This window comes from Ranitomeya imitator, chromosome 6 (genome assembly GCF_032444005.1).
Source record: "Ranitomeya imitator isolate aRanImi1 chromosome 6, aRanImi1.pri, whole genome shotgun sequence".
Classification (NCBI taxonomy): domain Eukaryota; kingdom Metazoa; phylum Chordata; class Amphibia; order Anura; family Dendrobatidae; genus Ranitomeya; species Ranitomeya imitator.
The window spans coordinates 382,726,796-382,749,575 of record NC_091287.1 but is presented as its reverse complement, the minus strand read 5'-3'; the positions used below and the strand labels follow the sequence as shown (position 1 = coordinate 382,749,575).

Genomic DNA, 22,780 nt, shown 5'->3' with positions numbered 1-22,780 from the left:
CGCTCCGTTGTGTCATCTGCGGAGGAGGAGGAGGAGCCTCGGCTTATTGTCCCCACCGAGAGCTTGAGAACTGTAGCCCCGGTTTCGCTAGAGTCTGTGCCTCCGGGCAAGACTTTTGTACCATCCAGTTTGCGACCGGAGGTTCTCTCTTGGGCACACTCGTCCAGGGTGGGTGGACATTTTGGTACCAAAAGGACATCTGAGTTACTGGCGAGGACATACTGGTGGCCGCATATGGCTCGTGATGTCGCAGAGTATGTTCGGGCGTGTGTCTCTTGCGCCAAGAACAAGACTCCTCGGCAACGGCCAGCTGGTTTGCTTTATCCTCTGCCGGTGGCGGACAGGCCCTGGGAAATGGTCGGGATGGACTTTGTGGTGGGCTTACCCAAGTCTCGTAACTGCACCATTATCTGGGTGATCACCGACCATTTTTCCAAAATGGTGCACTTGGTGCCTCTTCCACGGCTACCTTCTGCACGGGCGTTGGCTGTCTTGTTCGTCAAGCATATCTTTCGCCTACACGGTATGCCAGACAAAATTGTTAGTGACCGGGGTCCCCAGTTTGCGTCTCGATTCTGGAGAGAGCTTTGTCGTCTACTCAGTATTGAGTTGAATCTCTCTTCGGCATATCATCCCGAGACGAATGGGTTGGTAGAGAGGGCCAACCAGACCTTGGTCACATATTTACGACATTTTGTTTCTGCCAGGCAGGATGACTGGGCATCCTTGCTACCGTGGGCAGAGTTTGCACTTAACAATGCCGTAGCCGACTCCACCGGTCAGACTCCATTCCTCCTAAATTACGGCCAGCATCCGCGTGTTCCTGTGCCCATGCCTGTGTCTTCTGCTGACTCCAGGGTGGCAGACTGGGCTGTGGAGGCACGGGACATTTGGGACCGCACGCAGGATGCCATTCGGGCCTCCAAGGAGAGAATGAGGTCCTCCGCCGATGTTCATCGGCGCCCCGCTCCGACCTTTGCTCCTGGCGACTTGGTGTGGCTCTCCACCCGTAACATCAGGCTGCGAGTTGAGTCCACTAAGTTTGCTCCTCGCTACTTGGGTCCCTTCAAGGTTCTCGAACAGGTTAATCCTGTGGTCTACCGTTTGGCTCTTCCTCCACGTTTGGGTATCACCGACACCTTTCATGTGTCCCTCTTGAAACCCATATACATGTCCCGGTTTTCTGAGTCATCTGCCGGGACATCGGGTTCGTCTACGGACGATTACGAGGTGAACGCTATTTTGGGGTGCAAGGTGGTACGCGGCAAAAAGTTCTATCTGGTGGATTGGAAGGGTTATGGCCCAGAGGACAGGTCATGGGAGCCTGCTGAAAACATTCGGGCCCCACAGCTCATTGCTGCCTTCGAGCGTAGCGAGGCCCAAGGAGGGGGGGCCCTAGGAGGGGGGGTAATGTTAGGTCTCGAGTTCCCGCTTCTGCACAGGGGGAATCTCTGGCCAGGGCAAGATCTCCCGTTGGAGATCGAGGGTCATGTGCTCAGGCCCTGCAGCACATTCTATTGGTCCTCTTGGCAGGTCCAATCAAACACCTGAAAACTCCGCCCATATGACCGAAAACCAATCCCGCCAAATTCAGGTGACAGGTTCCCTTTAAAGAATGCTGAACAATATTTAGACAGGCCTGTGTAATACTAGGAGAATATATTCTGGTCAAATGAGACCAAAATTGAACTCTTTGGATGCCATAATACACACTATGTTTGGAGGACAAAAAGCACTTGATTTCACCCCCAAAACACCATACCAACATTGAAGTTTAGAGGTGGGAACATCATGGTGTGAGGCTGTTTTTCAGCATACAGAGTTGGTAAACCTCATGTAATTGAAGGAACGATGAATGGACAAATGTACCGAGACATTCTTCATAGAAATCTGGTGCCATCTGCCAGGATGATGATGATGAAATGAAGGTGGTATTTCAAAAACCCAATGATCCCAAACACACAGTCAAGGAAAGTCTCGATTGTTTTTTTTGTTTAGAAAGAAAATAAAACTGCTAGAATGGCCCAGCCAATCACCTGACCTGAATCCAATAGAAAATTTATGGAAGGAACTAAAGCTCCGAGTCCATAGAAGGAGCCCAGGAAACCTTCAGTATTTGAATAGTGTTTGTGTGCAAGAATGGGTCAAAATCACACCTGAGCAATGCATGCGACTAGTTTCTCCATCTAGGAGGTGTCTTGAAGCTGTCATCACCAACAAAGGCATTTGTATGAAGTATTAAATAAATTTCAACAAGCGTGCAGAACTTATGGTAATTTATGAACATGTGTTGTTTGATTTATTTACCTGTATGGATTGTTATCAAAATGTGGTGAGAATTTCATGTCAATATATACGGTATATGTATTTTTCAATTTAAAGGCTCTTGCGCATGCTTTCGTCTGATCGCTTGTTCTATATACAGTAATACAATTGAATTGCATTATATATAGAAAATCATGGTCTTCACAATAGTGCCATGATGGCAGGCACCTTTAGTAGGCCATCGGTTTCCATGAAAACTCATCCCCTTCCTGTGATCGTGTGTTGGGCTGGTGATGGGAGTCAATGTGCGCTCATTGATCTTTGTATGATGATTCCGGTAAATAAAGTATAGTGAGATTATCAAGGTGTAAGGGATTTTTAGGTCATGCTCACAAAAGCACATATTACACCTTCTGGGGTATAATCATTGTTTTAAAAAGTGCTATTTATACCCAGAGAAATTCACAAATATACATAACTAGATGTTGGCCCGATTTTAACGCATTGGATATTCTAGAATATGTATTTATGTATGTATATAGCAGCCACATAGTATATAGCACAGGCCACGTAGTATATAGGAGCCATGTGGTATATATAGCAGACAAATACTACGTGGCCTGTCCTATATACTATGTTGCTGCTATATACATACATTCATATTGTAGAATACGCAATGCGTTAATACAGGCCACGCGGTATATAACAGTGGCCACGCAGTATATAACACAGCCCAAACAGTATATAACAGAGCCCACGCAGTATATAACACTGGCCACGTAATATATAGCACAGCCCACGCAGTATATAACACAGCCCACATAGTATGTAACACTGGCCAGGTAGTATATAGCAGCCACGCGGTGTTTAACACAGCCCACGTAGTATATAGCAGCTATGTAGTATATAACATAGCCCACGCAGTATATAACACAGCCCACACAGTATACAGCAGTCTGGGCACCATATCCCTGTTAAAAAAAAAAAATAAAAATAAAAAATAGTTATATATTCACCCGCCGGGATCCAACGAAGCTGTGCCGATGCGCGCGCGGCTGCCGCCATCTTCCATTCCGAGAATGCATTGCAAAATTACCCAGATGACTTAGTAGTCTCGCAAAACCGCTTAGTCTTCTGGGTAATTTCGCAATGCATCTCTGGGAACGGAAGCTGGCGGCAGCCACGTGCGACTGGGTGGACTATGGAAGGTGAGAATAGCAGGATTTTTGTTTTTTTATTATTTCTAACACTAGATCTTTTTACTATTGATGCTGCATAGGCAGCATCAATAGTAAAAAGTTGGGGACACACAGGGTTAACAGCAGCGTTAACAGAGTGCGTTACCCGCGGCATAATGCCGTCCGTTAGCGGTGGCATTAACCCTGTGTGAGCGCTGACTGGAGGGGAGTATGCGGGCGCCGGGCACTGATTTCAGGGGAGTAGGGAGGGACTAATTCTCGGCCGGACTGTGCCCGTCGCTGATTGGTCGTGGCAGCCAGGACAGGCAGCTGCCGAGACCAATCAGGGACGCGGGATTTCCGTGAAAGAAGTTGCCGGCAGACAGACAGAAGGACAGATGGAAGTACCCCTTAGACAATTATATAGTAGATTTGATGTATATATTTAAAAATGAATTTAAATGTAAAATATATATTCAAAGATAAATTCTCCACTCCATATTTTATAGGCAAACATTCATCAATAAAAATACACATGAAACGATTCACATAGTACCGTATTTGTTCTGTTTTGTAAAAGCAAAAGTAAAAACAAAATTACTAGCTTCAAAACGTAAAAATATATAAATAAATTACAAATACAGTAAATAAAGGGAATGTAGTATTATCATATAAGTAGTAGCATGAAAAGTAAAGTACAAATGCATCACTCGAAACTAGTGATGAGTGAGTATACACGTTGCTCCAGTTTTCCCAAGCACGCTCGGGTACTCTCCGAGTATTTGTTAGTGCTCTGAGATTTAGTTTTTGTTGACGCAGCTGCATGATTTACAGCTGCTAGCCAGCCTGAGTACATGGGGTTGCCTGGTTGCTAGAGAATCCCCACATGTATTCAAGCTGTCTAGCAGACGTATATCATGCAGCTGCGTCAACAAAAACGAAATCTCCGAGCACTAACAAATACTCGGAGACCACCCGAGCGTGCTCGGGAAATCCGGAGCAACGAGTATACTAGCTCATCACTACTCAAAGCACATAAAGGCAGCTGGTGATGTATATAATGTACATACTCACCACAGTAGTGTACGCTGATTAACTTCACAGTTTAATCACTGAGTTGACAATATGTATAATCATACCCCTAAAAATATAAAATAGAAATTAACGTGAATTATAAGCTGAGTATTAAGAAAATTCAGAGGTAAAAGAATACCTAAAACAACAAAAAAATAAACCCTGCGTAGGGCATTATTAATCAGCGTTGTCACGAGGTGATGGATGTGGAGGTTTTAGGCTATTTTAACAAGTCGCTTTTTAATATGTGCTTTTTCGAGCATGACCAATGAATTCTTTATACCTTGATTATCTGGCAGATTTGCACTGTATACTTCTTTTAATCTGTTAGGCACGGCTCGCATCGTATAAAGCATTGAACATCTTTGATCTGGAAGTGGGACTGCACTAATATGCCTTGGGCGTTTAAATGTGCTAAATTTGCATTGATTGAGATTAGAGAGTACCTTTGAAGCAGTGGTGAGTGTTCAGCATCACCGTTCTATACTTTCTACATACCACTTTGTTGAAGCACTACAAAACTATTTTTCTATTTTGTATTGGGGATTTTGGGACTTGTCTAGTTTATTTATAGCAGCTCCACTTGGGTCAGTGGACCGATGTGACTTCTTATCAGTCGGGAGTTCCACCTGTTGTGAATTCTGTGGCAGAGCTCCCTCCTGTGGTCACAAGTGGTACTTCGGCTGATTCTCTCTGTGAGCTTTTGTTGGTGGAGGGAAGTGGTACTGCGGCTTCTGAGTTTCCTCCCTCAGGTGATCTGGTGAGGTCGTTAGGTGCTTCTCTACTTAACTCCACCTAATGCTTTGATCCTGGCTTCCTGTCAATGTTCCAGTGTTGGACTTGCTTTTCCCTGGATCATTCCTGTGGCCTGCTGCTCTGCATACTAAGTTCTTCTTTGCTATTTGTTTGCTATTTTTTCTGTCCAGCTTGTCTAATTTGTTGCTGGAAGCTCTGGGACGCAAAGGGTGTACCTCCGTGCCGTTAGTTCGGTACGGAGGGTCTTTTTGCCCCCTTTGCGTGGTGTTCTTTAGGGTTTTGTGTAGACCGCAAAGTTACCTTTTCTATCCTCGATCTGTTAAGAAAGTCGGGCCTCACTTTGCTGAATCTATTTCATCTCTACGTTTGTCTTTTCATCTTAACTCACAGTCATTATATGTGAGGGGCTGCTTTTTCGTTTGGGGTATTTCTCTGAGGCAAGGTAGGCTTATTTTCTATCTTCAGGCTAGTTAGTTTCTCAGGCTGTGCCGAGTTGCATAGGCAGAGTTAGGCGCAATCCACGGCTGCCTCTAGTGTTGTTTGGAGAGGATTAGGGATTGCGGTCTGCAGAGTTCCCACGTCTCAGAGCTCGTTCTATGATTTTGGGTTATTGTCAGATTACTGTATGTGCTCTGACCGCTATGTCCATTGTAGTACTGAATTGCCTTTCTTAACAGTACAGGAAGCCAAAAGTACTAATGATTCTCAATAGAGGGAAAAAAGAAGTTCTGAGACCATTTTTTTTTCTTTGCACTGTGTTTTGCCTTTTTTTTCCCCTAGACATTTGGGTGGTTCAGTACACAGGTGTAGCGATGGACATTAGAAGTCTGTCTTCATTTGTGGATCAGCTCTCGGCAAGAGTACAAAAGATTCAAGACACTATTGATCAGAAAGTTATGTTGGAACCAAGAATTCCTATTCCTGATTTGTTTTTTGGAGATAGAACTAAGTTTCTGAGTTTCAAAAATAATTGTAAATTATTTCTGGCCTTGAAACCTCGCTCCTCTGGTGATCCAGTTCAACAGGTTTTGATTGTTATTTCTTTTTTGCGCGGCGACCCTCAGGACTGGGCATTTTCTCTTGTGCCAGGAGATCCTGTATTGAGTAATATCGATGCGTTTTTCCTTGCGCTCGGATTGCTCTACGATGAACCTAATTCAGTGGATCAGGCAGAGAAAAATTTGCTGGCTCTTTGTCAGGGTCAGGATGAGATTGAGGTATATTGTCAGAAATTTAGAAAGTGGTCCGTGCTCACTCAATGGAATGAATCTGCGCTGGCAGCTATGTTCAGAAAGGGTCTCTCTGAAGCCCTTAAGGATGTCATGGTGGGATTTCCTATGCCTGCTGGTTTGAATGAGTCTATGTCTTTGGCCATTCAGATCGGTCGACTCTTGCGTGAGCGTAAATCTGTGCACAATTTGGCGGTATTACCTGAGCTTAAACCTGAGCCTATGCAGTGCGATAGGACTTTGACCAGAGTTAAACGGCAAGAACACAGACGTCTGAATGGGCTGTGTTTCTACTGTGGTGATTCCACTCATGCTATCTCTGATTGTCCTAAGCGCACTAAGCGGTTCGCTAGGTCTGCCACCATTGGTACGGTATAGTCAAAATTTCTTCTGTCCGTTACCTTGATCTGCTCTTTGTCATCGTATTCTGTCATGGCATTTGTGGATTCAGGCGCTGCCCTGAATTTGATGGACTTGGAGTATGCTAAGCATTGTGGGTTTCTCTTAGAGCCCTTGCAGTGTCCTATTCCATTGAGAGGAATTGATGCCACGCCTTTGGCCAAGAATAAGCCTCAATACTGGACCCAGCTGACCATGTGCATGGCTCCTGCACATCAAGAGGTTATTCGCTTTCTGGTGTTGCATAATCTGCATGATGTGGTCGTGTTGGGGTTGCCATGGCTACAAGCCCATAATCCAGTATTAGATTGGAAATCCATGTCGGTGTCCAGCTGGGCTTGTCAGGGGGTACATGGTGATGTTCCATTTCTGTCAATTTCGTCATCCACCCCTTCTGAGGTTCCAGAGTTCTTGTCTGATTACCGGGATGTATTTGATGAGCCCAAGTCCGATGCCCTACCTCCGCATAGGGATTGTGATTGTGCTATCAATTTGATTCCTGGTAGTAAATTCCCAAAAGGTCAACTGTTTAATTTATCCGTGCCTGAGCACGCCGCTATGCGCAGTTATGTGAAGGAATCCCTGGAGAAGGGGCATATTCGCCCGTCATCGTCACCATTAGGAGCAGGGTTCTTTTTTGTAGCCAAGAAGGATGGTTCGCTGAGACATTGTATAGATTACCGCCTTCTAAATAAGATCACGGTTAAATTTCAGTACCCCTTGCCATTGTTATCTGATTTGTTTGCTCGGATTAAGGGGGCTAGTTGGTTCACCAAGATAGATCTTCGTGGTGCGTATAATCTGGTGCGAATCAGGCGAGGAGATGAATGGAAAACTGCATTTAATACGCCCGAGGGTCATTTTGAGTATCTAGTGATGCCATTCGGACTTGCCAATGCTCCATCAGTGTTTCAGTCCTTTATGCATGACATCTTCCGAGAGTACCTGGATAAATTCCTGATTGTGTACTTGGATGACATTTTGATCTTCTCGGATGATTGGGAGTCTCATGTGAAGCAGGTCAGAACAGTTTTTCAGGTCCTGCGTGCTAATTCTTTGTTTGTGAAGGGATCAAAGTGTCTCTTTGGTGTGCAGAAGGTTTCATTTTTGGGGTTCATCTTTTCCCCTTCTATTATCGAGATGGATCCTGTTAAGGTCCAAGCCATCCATGATTGGACTCAGCCGACATCTCTGAAAAGTCTGCAAAAGTTCCTGGGCTTTGCTAATTTTTATCGTCGCTTCATCTGCAATTTTTCTAGTATTGCCAAACCATTGACCGATTTGACCAAGAAGGGTGCTGATTTGGTCAATTGGTCTTCTGCTGCTGTGGAAGCTTTTCAAGAGTTGAAGCGTCGTTTTTCTTCTGCCCCTGTGTTGTGTCAACCAGATGTTTCTCTTCCGTTCCAGGTCGAGGTTGATGCTTCTGAGATTGGAGCAGGGGCTGTTTTGTCGCAGAGAAGTTCTGATTGCTCAGTGATGAAACCATGCGCTTTTTTTTCCAGAAAGTTTTCGCCTGCTGAGCGAAATTATGATGTGGGCAACGGAGAGTTGCTGGCCATGAAGTGGGCATTCGAGGAGTGGCGTCATTGGCTTGAAGGAGCTAAGCATCGCGTGGTGGTATTGACTGATCATAAGAACTTGACTTATCTTGAGTCTGCTAAGCGGTTGAATCCTAGACAGGCTCGTTGGTCGCTGTTTTTTGCCCGTTTTGACTTTGTGATTTCGTACCTTCCGGGCTCTAAAAATGTGAAGGCGGATGCTCTGTCTAGGAGTTTTGTGCCCGACTCTCCAGGTTTGTCTGAGCCGGCGGGTATCCTCAAGGAAGGAGTAATTGTGTCTGCCATCTCCCCTGATTTGCGGCGGGTGCTGCAAAAATTTCAGGCTAATAAACCTGATCGTTGTCCAGCGGAGAGACTGTTTGTCCCTGATAGGTGGACCAATAAAGTTATCTCTGAGGTTCATTGTTCGGTGTTGGCTGGTCATCCTGGAATCTTTGGTACCAGAGAGTTGGTGGCTAGATCCTTTTGGTGGCCGTCTCTGTCGCGGGATGTGCGTGTTTTTGTGCAGTCCTGTGGGATTTGTGCTCGGGCTAAGCCATGCTGTTCTCGTGCCGGTGGGTTGCTTTTGCCCTTGCCGGTCCCGAAGAGGCCTTGGACACATGTCTCTATGGATTTTGTTTCTGATCTTCCCGTTTCTCAAAAGATGTCGGTCATTTGGGTGGTCTGTGATCGCTTTTCTAAGATGGTCCATCTGGTACCCTTGTCTAAATTGCCTTCCTCCTGTGATTTGGTGCCATTGTTCTTCCAGCATGTGGTTCGTTTACATGGCATTCCAGAGAATATAGTTTCTGACAGAGGTTCCCAGTTTGTTTCAAGGTTTTCGCGAGCCTTTTGTGGTAGGATGGGCATTGACTTGTCTTTTTCCTCGGCTTTCCATCCTCAGACTAATGGCCAGACCGAACGAACCAATCAGACCTTGGAAACATATCTGAGATGCTTTGTTTCTGCCGATCAGGATGACTGGGTGTCCTTTTTGCCTTTTGCTGAGTTCGCCCTTAATAATCGGGCCAGCTCGGCTACCTTGGTTTCGCCATTTTTCTGCAATTCTGGGTTCCATCCTCGTTTCTCTTCAGGACAGGTTGAGTCTTCGGACTGTCCTGGTGTGGATGCTGTGGTGGACAGGTTGCAGCAGATTTGGACTCATGTGGTGGACAATTTGACCTTGTCCCAGGAGAAGGCTCAACGTTTCGCTAATCGCAGACGCCATATGGGTCCCCGACTTCGTGTTGGGGATCTGGTTTGGTTGTCTTCTCGTCATATTCCTATGAAGGTTTCCTCTCCTAAGTTTAAACCTCGTTTCATTGGTCCATATAGGATTTCTGAGGTTCTTAATCCTGTGTCTTTTCGTCTGACCCTTCCAGATTCTTTTTCCATACATAACGTATTCCATAGGTCATTGTTGCGGAGATACGTGGCACCTATGGTTCCATCTGTTGATCCTCCTGCCCCGGTTTTGGTGGAGGGGGAATTGGAGTATATTGTGGAGAAGATTTTGGATTCTCGTGTTTCTAGACGGAAACTCCAGCATCTGGTTAAATGGAAGGGTTATGCTCAGGAAGATAATTCCTGGGTTTTTGCCTCTGATGTCCATGCTCCCGATCTTGTTCGTGCCTTTCATGTGGCTCATCCTGGTCGGCCTGGGGGCTCTGGTGAGGGTTCGGTGACCCCTCCTCAAGGGGGGGGTACTGTTGTAAATTCTGTGGCAGAGCTCCCTCCTGTGGTCACAAGTAGTACTTCGGCTGATTCTCTCTGTGAGCTTCTGTTGGTGGAGGGAAGTGGTACTGCGGCTTCTGAGTTTCCTCCCTCAGGTGATCTGGTGAGGTCGTTAGGTGCTTCTCTACTTAACTCCACCTAATGCTTTGATCCTGGCTTCCTGTCAATGTTCCAGTGTTGGACTTGCTTTTCCCTGGATCATTCCTGTGGCCTGCTGCTCTGCATACTAAGTTCTTCTTTGCTATTTGTTTGCTATTTTTTCTGTCCAGCTTGTCTAATTTGTTGCTGGAAGCTCTGGGACGCAAAGGGTGTACCTCCGTGCCGTTAGTTCGGTACGGAGGGTCTTTTTGCCCCCTTTGCGTGGTGTTCTTTAGGGTTTTGTGTAGACCGCAAAGTTACCTTTTCTATCCTCGATCTGTTAAGAAAGTCGGGCCTCACTTTGCTGAATCTATTTCATCTCTACGTTTGTCTTTTCATCTTAACTCACAGTCATTATATGTGAGGGGCTGCCTTTTCCTTTGGGGTATTTCTCTGAGGCAAGGTAGGCTTATTTTCTATCTTCAGGCTAGTTAGTTTCTCAGGCTGTGCCGAGTTGCATAGGCAGAGTTAGGCGCAATCCACGGCTGCCTCTAGTGTTGTTTGGAGAGGATTAGGGATTGCGGTCTGCAGAGTTCCCACGTCTCAGAGCTCGTTCTATGATTTTGGGTTATTGTCAGATCACTGTATGTGCTCTGACCGCTATGTCCATTGTAGTACTGAATTGCCTTTCATAACATCCACCTCTCTCCCAAACCCTCCTCACTCCGACTGAACCACAGGTACAGGTATATATCACATGTACTAATCATGTGATCATGACATCACTGCAGGTCCTCATACACCTGCAGGGAAAAGGGGAACGGTGAGCACCCTCCCACCTGTACTGCGGGTGCTCACATAAAACTGGCCCATTAAACTCTCTTCCAGCCTCTCAGCACCTAACATAGTAACATAGTTAGTAAGGCCGAAAAAAGACATTTGTCCATCCAGTTCAGCCTATATTCCATCATAATAAATCCCCAGATCTACGTCCTTCTACAGAACCTAATAATTGTATGATACAATATTGTCCTGCTCCAGGAAGACATCCAGGCCTCTCTTAAACCCCTCGATTGAGTTCGCCATCACCACCTCCTCAGGCAAGCAATTCCAGATTCTCACTGTCCTAACAGTAAAGAATCCTCTTCTATGTTGGTGGAAAAACCTTCTCTCCTCCAGACGCAAAGAATGCCCCCTTGTGCCCGTCACCTTCCTTGCTATAAACAGATCCTCAGCGAGATATTTGTATTGTCCCCTTATATACTTATACATGGTTATTAGATCGCCCCTCAGTCGTCTTTTTTCTAGACTAAATAATCCTAATTTCGCTAATCTATCTGGGTATTGTAGATCTCCCATCCCCTTTATTAATTTTGTTGCCTTCCTTTGTACTCTCTGTAGTTCCATTACATCCTTCCTGAGCACCGGTGCCCAAAACTGGACACAGTACTCCATGTGCGGTCTAACTAGGGATTTGTACAGAGGCAGTATAATGCTCTCAGCATGTGAATCCAGACCTCTTTTAATGCACCCCATGATCCTGTTTGCCACCTAGGGTGCTGGAAACACAAAAACATTCCGGTTTCACGTCACTGACCGCTGCATGCGCAATGACACGTACTTCCCTTCCTCCACAAAGCCAGTGACTCTGTCACACTATCTATCTATCATCTATAAAATACTTTAGTGGCAAAGCAATTATTTTCCTCCACTTTTACCGAATGTTACCGATTTTTTCAGATTATAAGAAAAATGCTCGTGTTACTGCTCACAAATCTGAATGTATCATATTCGTGCCGAATTTATTTTTGGCAGTCATTTTCCAAACATATTCGCTCATCTCTAGTCATGACTTGGTTTCTTTTTTAATCATGCCCCTCGGGCTCCATATCGGCATTACATTTACTAAAGGTCAGATAATAAAATCAGCTGAAGAATTTGCGAAACTGCAAATACCAGCAAATACCAAAGGTAGATGTCCAGCTAAACCTATGGAAGACCCGATGCGATCACAATCATAAATTACTATGAGTTTTTCCATAAAGATTTCCATGTGGACTTCTCTATTGCAAAACTGCCTTAATATATAATTAATTACATAAATGCATAAATGTGAACTAAAGGCTGACTACCAACCCATTTATCATGGAAGCATGAAAACTCATTTTCAAAAGCTATCTAATAATTGTACTAGAGTAATTATAATCTCTCAACTATTCCTATAAGTTAAAAAAACAATACTGTGAAATATGACAGGAATTTAGGAAGAATGCCTAGTCACAGAGGAACATTGCTGGTTCTAATAAAGCCTTGGGCCCTATCTGTGTGTCACTCTGGAATGTCACTGTAATCTTGGGGGAAAAAAACTATGTTTCTATTGCCAAACACCTGGAGACAGTATGTACATTTTAGAAGAAACAGTCTAAGAATAATGAGACATTTGACCTTATAGAAACTAAGGTGTAACCTTATAGAAACTCACATGTATGAGAGACATCATGGTAGTTAGTCTCTACCCACCAGCTCAGAGAAAACTGACAATTCGAGATGAAGCTCGCTTAGGGGCAATGCCCTAAACAAATCGTATAATGGGCAAAACTAGTGCTAGTTCTCATGTGCACACATGCCAGCTTATTCTGAAAAGGCAACTGAAATGACAGGCATTCTTTACATTTTACGATATTTCTTATTATAGGGCGAAGGTCTTTTTGGCTGCTATATATCTCCAAGTTTCCTGATTCCCTTCAGGTTTCCCATGTAATTAAATAAAACTATTTTGGCTTCTGATAGGATGAAGTCTGCAATGAATATCCACAGCACCAGTCAATTTATGCTACGATTTTTCATAAAAGCATATCTACAACACTGGCACTGTATTATGCTGTGGATTTTCCACTGTATACCTGATTTAATTGGACAAGCCCTTGCACAGGTTTAGGGATTTAAAGGCAACCTGTCATGTGCAAAAATTATTTTAGGCTTAATCTGCAAGTAAATAGAATAAAAATTCTGCCTGGTCGCATTACTGAAAGCACAGTTCAGTAGAAGATTAAGGCCAGTGTCACACTTACGTGTGCAATGCGAGAAACTCACACAACTCTCTTGCATCAATACCGACACTGCCGCCAGCGGTTTGGACCTGAGCGTTCAGCTGCATAGAAATACATGCAGCCGCATGCTCCGGTCCCGAGTGCCGGCGGCAGTGCCAGGTATTGATGCGAGAGACTCGTGCGAGTTTCTCGCATTGCACACGCAAGTGTGACCCCAATCTAACTGATATACTAAGTGGATAGACAGAAATAGAAAAACCAGCTCACGTGTTAGGCATGTGTTGTGAGGAAGCACGGATATCGTGTAGTCATGTAGGTAGTTTCCACCCAGGATAGAAAGTATTGATGGCTGGGTATTCCATCATACAAGACTGCTACCTGACCTTCATATCCCCTGATGAGTTCCTTTTCCCAGAATGTAACGCGTAGGGAGGTGGTCCTGAATAAGAAATGGTCTATGGAGTGTTATACCGAATTTCTGAATCTCCTAAATGACTGAGTGGTGGAGTGCATCCTTTGTATGGCTTCTTCAGGAACGGGTGAGATTGTTCCATACTTTATGGTGCATTTTTTGTGTTAGTGACTTTTGCAGATGCAGTGAAAATTGGTGATAATATTTTGATGTCACATTACTGAGCAAAAGCACACAGGTACAAATAGCAGCATTATTATATACCCTCCTTCAGCCGTTTTTTTGGAGCTTTGGGTAAGGACATGCTAGCAGGAGAAGCAGTTGTAAATTTGAGTATTTTTCTGCTTTAAGTACCGTTTCTCTGTGATTTCCTTGGATAACTGTTTGACCAACTGTTGGTATTATACATGTTTGTCTGTGTGTATTGGGTTATGTCATTTTTAACTAGTATATTAAATGTCATGCTTTAGGTCCCTTTATTGTGCTATTTACATTCATATTTTTGGGTACCCTTGGCTTTTATAAAAATTGTGGTTGGTTTCAACCTTTTACTGTTTTCTGATATTGACACGACTATAATGAGGGTGATTGTAATTGATGCACTTCTTCCTCGTGGCTCTAAGCCTCTCTATACTGGCTGCTTTGTGCGGTTTTCATCACAGTCTTTACATCTCTAAACTAGGACAGCGCTCTAATCAGTTACCGCTTTCCTAAATACTATTTTGTTTTTCCTGTCTACAAAAACTGAGTTCTTTTCTAGCTGTGGCAGCAGTTCTTCTTGCTCAGCAAATATTGCTGGCTCCTAGACCTTGTTCCCATCCTTTTAGTGTTCTGCGGGGACCAATTACTTCATTTGTTTCGGAATTATTAATATTTGTGTGCTTTATTTTGCACATTGAACTGCAGCATGCCATTAATTAGTGTCAATGCGTCTTGCTACAAATGACTGTGTATCTTTAGGACAGCAGGTGGTGAATAGCTTCAAAGAGGACAGAAATTAGTCCCATTTTCTGTCTCTAAAGGATGTGTTTTGTTTAACATTCAGCTCATGTCCCAACATTGCCTGCCTGAGATCTCATGGAGAGAGCTGTAACCATGAAGCAGGCAATGAATGTACAGTTCCCCAGATCTCTGCCTGTGAACTCTGTCTCCTGCCAGGCTTAGCTTTATTACATCGACATAGTTGTCAACTTGTGCTGATGTTTTTTTCTGCCTATAATTTGGAACGAGGCTGTGAGCGTTAGCATCAGCACTCTGCAGAACTTCTCTGATGTCTAACTGGGTCTTCAGCTTCCATTACTTTTATTGATGATCGCAACAAAAGGTCACAGTCCTATGGGTTCTGATCCCTTCTTTTTTTTAAGATGTCCAGGGTTAGAACAAAAGAACTGCTTTTTGCCAGCAATACACCTTTCAAAGGTTAAGTTTGGTATTGTAGCTCATCCCTGTTCACTTCAAGGGGTACCTGAGCCTTGACACATGATGTCTAATCCACGGGTGGCATGTAACGGGCACGGGCTCTATGGTCTCAGCTAGGTATGTCTGACTCTGAAGCACTGCAGCGTTTCAGAGAAAAGCATACTTAAATGACATTCACAAGTCGCACAGGAGACTAGCCAAAACTGCTGGCCACGGCAGTTTCTCTCCACCCGCTGCCCTTGAGTAATGGGTCTCTCCCTATGTGCAGGTATAGGGAGAGACCTGTCAGTCATTGGCAGTGGGTGGAAAGAGGCTGCTGGGGACCTGCCTTTTCCACTAGTCACCTGTTTGGCTTTCCCCTTGGAGTCTTTTAAAGTTTATTTTTCTCTTAAACGCTATCATTTTTCAATATTTTTCATATGTCAAACATATATGGCTGAAATCATGCAGCCAGCCAGCTTCATATATCCGCTGTCAGGTTCCCATTAAAGTGTAAGAGCCCTTTAAGGTGACTTTTCAGTATAAGTTGTCATTAGTGATGGACAAATATACTCGTTGCTCGGGTTTTCCTGAGCGTGCTTGGGTGTTCTCCGAGTATTTCGGACATTTAGTTTTTGTCGCCACAGCTGCATGATTTGCGACTGCTAGACAGCCTGAAGACATGTGGGGGTTGCCTGTTTGTTAGGGAATTCCCCCATGTATTCAGCCTGTCTAGCAGTACCAAATCATGCAGATGAGGCAACAGAAACTATCTCTGAGCACGACAAAATACTCGGAGACCACCCACACATGCTCGGTAAAAAATGAGCAACGAGTATACTCGACCATCACTAGTTATCATGTATGTGTACATGTGGCATAAGGGTAAGTGCCCACAGTCAGTAATTGCTGCGTTTTTATCCAGCGTCAAACCTGCAGCATCCAGATGGTACAGCATAGTTGATGGGATTTCAAGAAATCCCATGTCCACAGACACCGGCGGATCACCCACGGACACTGACATGTGGCGTCTTTCCAGACCGCAGTATGTCAATTTCTCTTGCGGAGACACGAGTCTCCGCAAGCAAAATTACATCAATAGAACATATTGCATGCAGTGAATCCACATAGTTCAGTGAACACATGCGGATTTACCCAAAGATATTTATAGAATCATAAAATCATAGAATGGTAGAGTTGGAAGAGACCTCCTGGGTCATCTGGTCCAACCCCCTGCTCAAAGCAGGATTCACTAAATCATCCCAGACAGATGTCTGTCCAGCCTCTATTTGAAGACTTCCATTGAAGGAGAACTCACCACCTCTCGTGGCAGCCTGTTCCACTCATTGATCACCCTAATTGTCAAAAAGTTTTTTCTAATATCTAATCTGTGTCCCCTCCCATTCAGTTTCATCCCATTGCTTTTAGTCTTTCCTTGTGCAAATGAGAATAAAGATGATCCTTCTACAATGTGACAGCCCTTCAGATATTAGTAGACAGCTATTAAGTCTCCTCTCAGTCTTCTTTTTTGCAAGCTAAACATTCCTAATAGACAGCAACACTTTGGACACAGCGAACATGTGCTGCGTATAAAACACTGCTGCTTCCGGATCGTGGGCACCCGGCCTAAGAATATTTTTGTCCATTAAATTACTTGTATTCGGAATTATTTTCAGCTCTTTCAAATCTATTCACTAAGAAGCTATACATTTGAGGAGTTTTTGAGAGCAAATGATCAGTGCGCCATAAAAAAAATGAAACTGATGAATGGGGAAAGGTTTTTTTCTAATAAGATATCGTAAGTCTTTTGTATTAGCTTGTATTATTGATTTCTAAAAAAAAAAAACCATTCACTTTTTAATGGAGATAGGATGCAGTTCCAGACATGACTGTGGACTGTATTTGCCTTGTTTCTGGAAAAAAACAGCCATGGTTTTCTACACCTGAACAACACCTTCGAATTCGCTTTTTATGATTTTTTTATGTGGATAGGCTTGCACTTCTTGAAAATATCATTCTCAGAACCTACTCACCTGCCCCTGATCCAGCGCAACCTCTCAGCTGCCACTCTGGTGTTTTTTGACAGGCTGCAGCGGTGACGTTATGACTATAGGACCGCTGCAACCAGCCACTGGGCTCACCTGCCTTTGCTGTGTACGTCAACAAAGCGGTGGATTGCTGTTATTGGCCGCAGTGATCACGTGCGCTGTGGTGATGACATCACCCACATTATAGTGATGACATCACGGCTACAGCCCGTAAATAATCACCAATGTAGCTCAGAGGCATTGTTCAAGGGGGAGAGGAGTAAGGTGAGTAACTTATGAATTTGTTATATTCACGTTGCTCAAGCTGATCCCAAAAACTTTTTTTTAGAAAACCCTTTTGAGAACTACAGGAATACCAAAATGAAGTGCCCACTATATTCAGCCTGACTCAGCACCTCTTCATTTTACCTGCTGCTGTAGTCCCTGGTGGTCTTACTGGTATCTATTGCTGTATAATGACGTCTGCTTTGCTCTAACTCCATGTCATAGACAGCAAATACATTACGGATTTTACAGTTATTCCTTTTCTTCTGATTTTAGGGCTACCACAGGCCAAATCACTACATCGCCACTCAGGGTAAGTTCTATTCCTTGACTCCATTATGCCTATATGTCTTGTTTCTTTTTTACTTACATTAATGTCTACTCCTCATTAACTCAGCGACATGTAAAGCGACTTTCCTAAGACAAGGTTGTGTTAAGTGCAGTAACATAGCATTATTTCTGGCAGTGAGTTTCGTGTAAAAACGTTTACTTATCCACACTGCAATATACCCAGTGCACAATTAAATTGTCAGCGCCGTTTGTAGAAAATAGTATAATTACAACCCTGCTTTGTTACTTAAATGCTCGGTGATAGCTCCTCGAGTTGAGAAGCCGAAAAATCTGGTGCATGTTAATAAACACAGTATGTACTTTATTTCCCATTTAATGGACCATGCAGCTCTAAAAACAGAAGATAAAATGTTAAGACAATGTTAGTATTAATTGTATACATTGCTCCTGCTTTGGAAATGTAATGTATTCCTTCAAGGAATTCAAGTTCTATTGTCTATTTAAAGAGGACTGGCCTTTATTGCTAATATTTCTTGTTTAGTAAATATTTGCATTTTCCATGAAATATGGATTATGGAGAACCTGCTCTTACAAGTCTATATTTTGCTGTTCCTCTTTCATTGCTCCTGTTAATGCCGTGCCAAACTGTAAAGGGACATGTCCCCAAATGGTAACATCCAGTCATCGACTTACTAAGTACCAAATAATGGAGGAATAGCATTGCACAGAGCTGTAAGAAAATGCATGGGAGAGATGAGAGGCTCGTTAATACGCGGGTGATATTACAGACATTATTTAATGGTATCATAATCTGGCCCTCCAAAAATATCTGTATGAAGGTTTGATTAACCAGTTACTATTCATGTACTTTTCCAGATTCTATGTTCAAATTGATATATTATCTATAAGTTTAAAAAAATAAAGCAAACAATTTGCGTTTTATACTTGATAGTTGTGCCACTGCCCATGTCAGCCCACTCCTTGAGTCTTAAATGCATGCAGGTGATAGAAAAAATACATGGATACATATTGCAAAAACTATGCAGGCATCTCTTAATAATAGCTAAAAATGTTGACCCTTAAAGGGTTTGTCCACTACTCTCATTCCTCATGTTTGACCCCTTTAAAATAAAAAAGCTTATACTCACCTCCCGTGCGCCAATTCAGCGGTGTCACTCCCCCGCCTTCACACATATAAGTAATTAACAAGAAGGGAGCAGTCAGCGTCAGCTCTCACTTCTCCTTGATTACTTATACATGTGAATGCAGAGACATTGATGCCAGCGCTGATTGGACGCAGGGTTCACGTTTCATAACAACCACATGTGAGCCCCAGGAACGTGAGTGCTGACACTGCTGGAACGGCGCCGGTACATGTTGGTGAGTATAAGCTTTTATATTTTAATGGGGTCAAACATGAGAAAGGGTTGTCCGAGTAGTGTACAACTCCTTTACTGTTAAATCACAGGAAGAGTAGCCCTTGTAAATAATAAAGGATCTAACATCTATGTGTTTTGGGCTATGAGGGCACCTTTCATGCAAAGGGCAAATTACTCGTAGATGAAACCTACAACTGTAGCATATCTTTCAGCTCAAAAGGGTTGGACAGACTTGGCACAATCCATTTTGCTTAGCAGGTCTTCAAAGGGTACTTTGGGTTGTGTCCACAGAGTAGAAGCTGACAGGTGAAGTGAGTTGAGGAAAGAGGTGTTAGCAAGCCGAGTCTGAACCAGAAATTGACAATGACATAATCAGGGGATATAAAGGCACGGATGATTGACCTCGTGGAGACCAAAACATCCAACACCGTGGAGACACCATCACGTGTTTCTCAACGCAGTGATCCAGAACACTGCCCCCAAATATGCAAATGCATGTAGAGGAGCTGCGGAGACACCATCACATGTTTCTCAACGCAGGCAGTGAATAACCAGGCCTTTCCCCGGGAAGGAACAACCAAGGGAAGGGCAGCATCCAATAAAGGAAAACATACAATAAAGGAAAACCACCTATGCCAAGCATGGTATCCATCCACAGACAGCTGTTTCGGGGTTTTTGCCCCTCATCAGTGTGGAGTAGGAAACTAGGCACTGCTCCTGATAGCTAGCTATTCACTGCCTGCGTTGAGAAACACGTGATGGTGTCTCCGCAGCTCCTCTACATGCATAATCAGGGGATAGCCAGGCTCAGGCTCAGATCCACAGGGTCAGACAGACATATGAGGCAGAACAGTAAACTAGCAGTCCAGCGTCAAATACAGAAGAGCATCCATGGGAATATTCAGCAGAGCAAGGTAGGTACAGAGGTCAGGTCAGAACACCAAGGGTCAATCCAAACATAATTGCAGCAAGAGCAGGGTAATAAAATACACTTGGCAAGTGACATAGGAAACTATGGGGATTTAAATATGGCACTGTGCACCTCTATTTGCTGCCAAACCCACCATAGTTATTCTGCAGACCAACTCTAGTGATATCATAATAGGACAAAGAAAACAGCGATCCGCACCACCAATCAAGCGCACTGTGAACAGTCCGGTGGGTTAACCCCTGCTGGTCTACAAGATTTCGGGTGCTATTGCCAGGAAAGCATACTGACATGCATATAGGCAGGAAGGAATATGGCAGCACTCACCAATCTTCTGTGCAGGTCACTTTATTAATACAACATCTTCACGGCACGGGGGTGTATAACAAGGCCAATGTGAGGGCTGAACGACGGCCGTTTCGCACCTATCCGGCGCTTCAACGGGTTCCTATCAGTGCCATCCACAAAGTCAGAGCAGAGAGGCCGTGCCCGATAAAGGAAGTTGCCCGTGTGGGATCAGGGACAGGGAAGTTTGTAAGAAAAACATTATGTAGTCAAAAGCCTTGGTGCTTACTAGGTCTCAGGGACATCTACAACCTCAGCCTTTGTTGGCAATACCAGATATTTTCATTAATAGGTAGAATTCAGTGAAAACTTGAGATTGTGACTTAAAGTAGATCTGTCACCAGACCTGATTAGACTGATGTACTTACTTTGAAAATATGCATAAGAATGGCTGTATAATCATTTTTGAAAGTTTCTCTGCCTAATATTAAAAGGGCTGTGCACTATTGGACACCCCCTGCTTAATCAATTTAGTGCCCTATAGAAAATAAAAACAAAGTATTCTTACCGCTGCTACTGTTCTCAGTGAGTTACGTGACATTTTTGTGTCACATTACCGCTACAGCCAATCCAGATGTTTGACGGCCGACACTGCTGAAATGGGGGGCAGCACTGAAGGTGAGTATAAGTGTTAATATTTTACTGAGGGGAACATAGGGATTGAGAAGCGGTGGTCCAAATAATGGCCAACGACTTTAAGCTGCATTTACTCTGCAAGATAATTGTAAAGGAGTGTTGTTAAAAACACTTGTTTCACGATTATCTTGACCTGTAAACAGGCTGACGATCACCCGATGAACAAATAGAACTCTCATTCATCAGGTGAAATTATTTTTTATCAATGTTCTTGGTGGTGCATGATCCTGTGTAAACAGGACTCACGTTGCTGAAAACTGTGACAGCCTACGTGTACTGAGTGATTTACTATAGAACGCTCAGTGTGCAACATTTACTTTGGTCTGCCTTTGTAAGCATGAATTTGATTGGCTGCAGATCAGTAGAAGTCTACGAGTTAGCGATCGTATTGTGCATCCAGTTGATCCATGTAAACTGACTTTTACACTCCTTCATTGTCTTCAGAGAATGTGAAAAAATATGTACAGAGAAACAATGGGTTATTTAAGGGCATTCATTACAGTTAGCCTCTGGGAGTGGTTCAACCTGATTTTTGAGTACAGTTGTTGTGCCGGCTTCGGACTCTGTTCACACTGGGGAGTCTGATGTGCAGTCTTAGATATTCCTGTTGCTCAGCCTGAGTTTGGGCGTCGGCGGTGGTGTGTTCTCAGAGTTTCAGCATTGCAGGAGTTAACTGTTTGGTTTGTGTCAATTGAAGGCTGTGGCTGCTGGGAACGCCTTCACCCATTAGGTATGGCTCAGAACATGACTGGATGCCGACTATAGCATTTGTGTGCCTCTTGCATATCGGTCCTTTGTTGGAGTAACTGTTGATACTCAAATCTTAATTTGGACTATGGTGAAGTATTCCTTGTTGTTGGTCTTTTCCCTATTTGTATTGTCTTCCTCTCACACACTTATTGAGTCGTCTTCTTAGTTTGCTTTGTGGTGCAGTTTACTTTATCCCTGTCAATCCTAATCTGTTGTTTCCATTACGGTCCACTTTCGGGGGTGGGGGGTTTAGCTCAAGGCTGTACAGGAGATACGGACAGGTTGGTGACTCGGGCCTCCCTACCTTCAAGGGTACCCCTGAGTTAAGGAAAGACAGGGATTCCCTATCCTGAGAGGCATTTCAGGGGTCCAGGTTCCTCATCTGCCATTCTGTCATAGCCCCCTGTGACAACAGTGAGGTTTTGTAGGGTGATCTAGAAAAAGTTGTACTATACACCACTGACGTGTCGAATACCGTTAGTAGTCTATTCTGATGCTGTGGTAAGTACCCAATAGGGTGCATTTTAGGGCTATATTTTTAATGTTGGTCTGTGATTTTTATCTTTTTTTTTCAAAGTTAAGTTTTAGTTTTTGCAGCATTTTCTTTGATATAGTATTTACTCCTTGAGCTGTGGTGTACATCCTATGGTTGGGGCCATCTTAGTGCCAAGAGGCAACTTTGCTGTATTTTATTTTAAATAAAATCCATTTGTGTTGGAGTAAAAGTACTTTGTTTGACTGTGAGCCCTCGCGGGCAGGGTCCTCCCTCCTTATGTACTCGTGTGCCTTGTTATCTGCTCATGTTTAATGTATTTGTCTATATTTGCCCCGTATTCACATGTAAAGCGCCATGGAATAAATGGCGCTATAAAAATGTATAATAATAATAATAATAAACTATCAAACCAGCAATTCTTTGCGCTATTTCACCCAAACTTGTGACATTTTACCTTGCTGATAGATACAGAGAAGACAGGCTAACGGAACGCCAAGCTGGCGGTCAGGGGAGATGTTGATTGAGAAAGGTC

General features: G+C 43.7%; 1 protein-coding gene across 9 annotated transcripts in view; it reads left to right on the top strand.

Annotated features, from left to right (window-relative positions):
• PTPRM (protein tyrosine phosphatase receptor type M) overlaps positions 1-22,780 on the top strand; it is a 1,024,381-nt gene that overhangs the window by 919,174 nt on the left and 82,427 nt on the right. For all 9 annotated transcript variants that reach the window (XM_069731071.1, XM_069731069.1, XM_069731074.1 and 6 more), the window contains one exon: positions 17,700-17,736. In XM_069731071.1, coding sequence (XP_069587172.1) covers positions 17,700-17,736 — 37 coding nt within the window. The remainder of the gene's footprint in view (positions 1-17,699; positions 17,737-22,780) is intronic.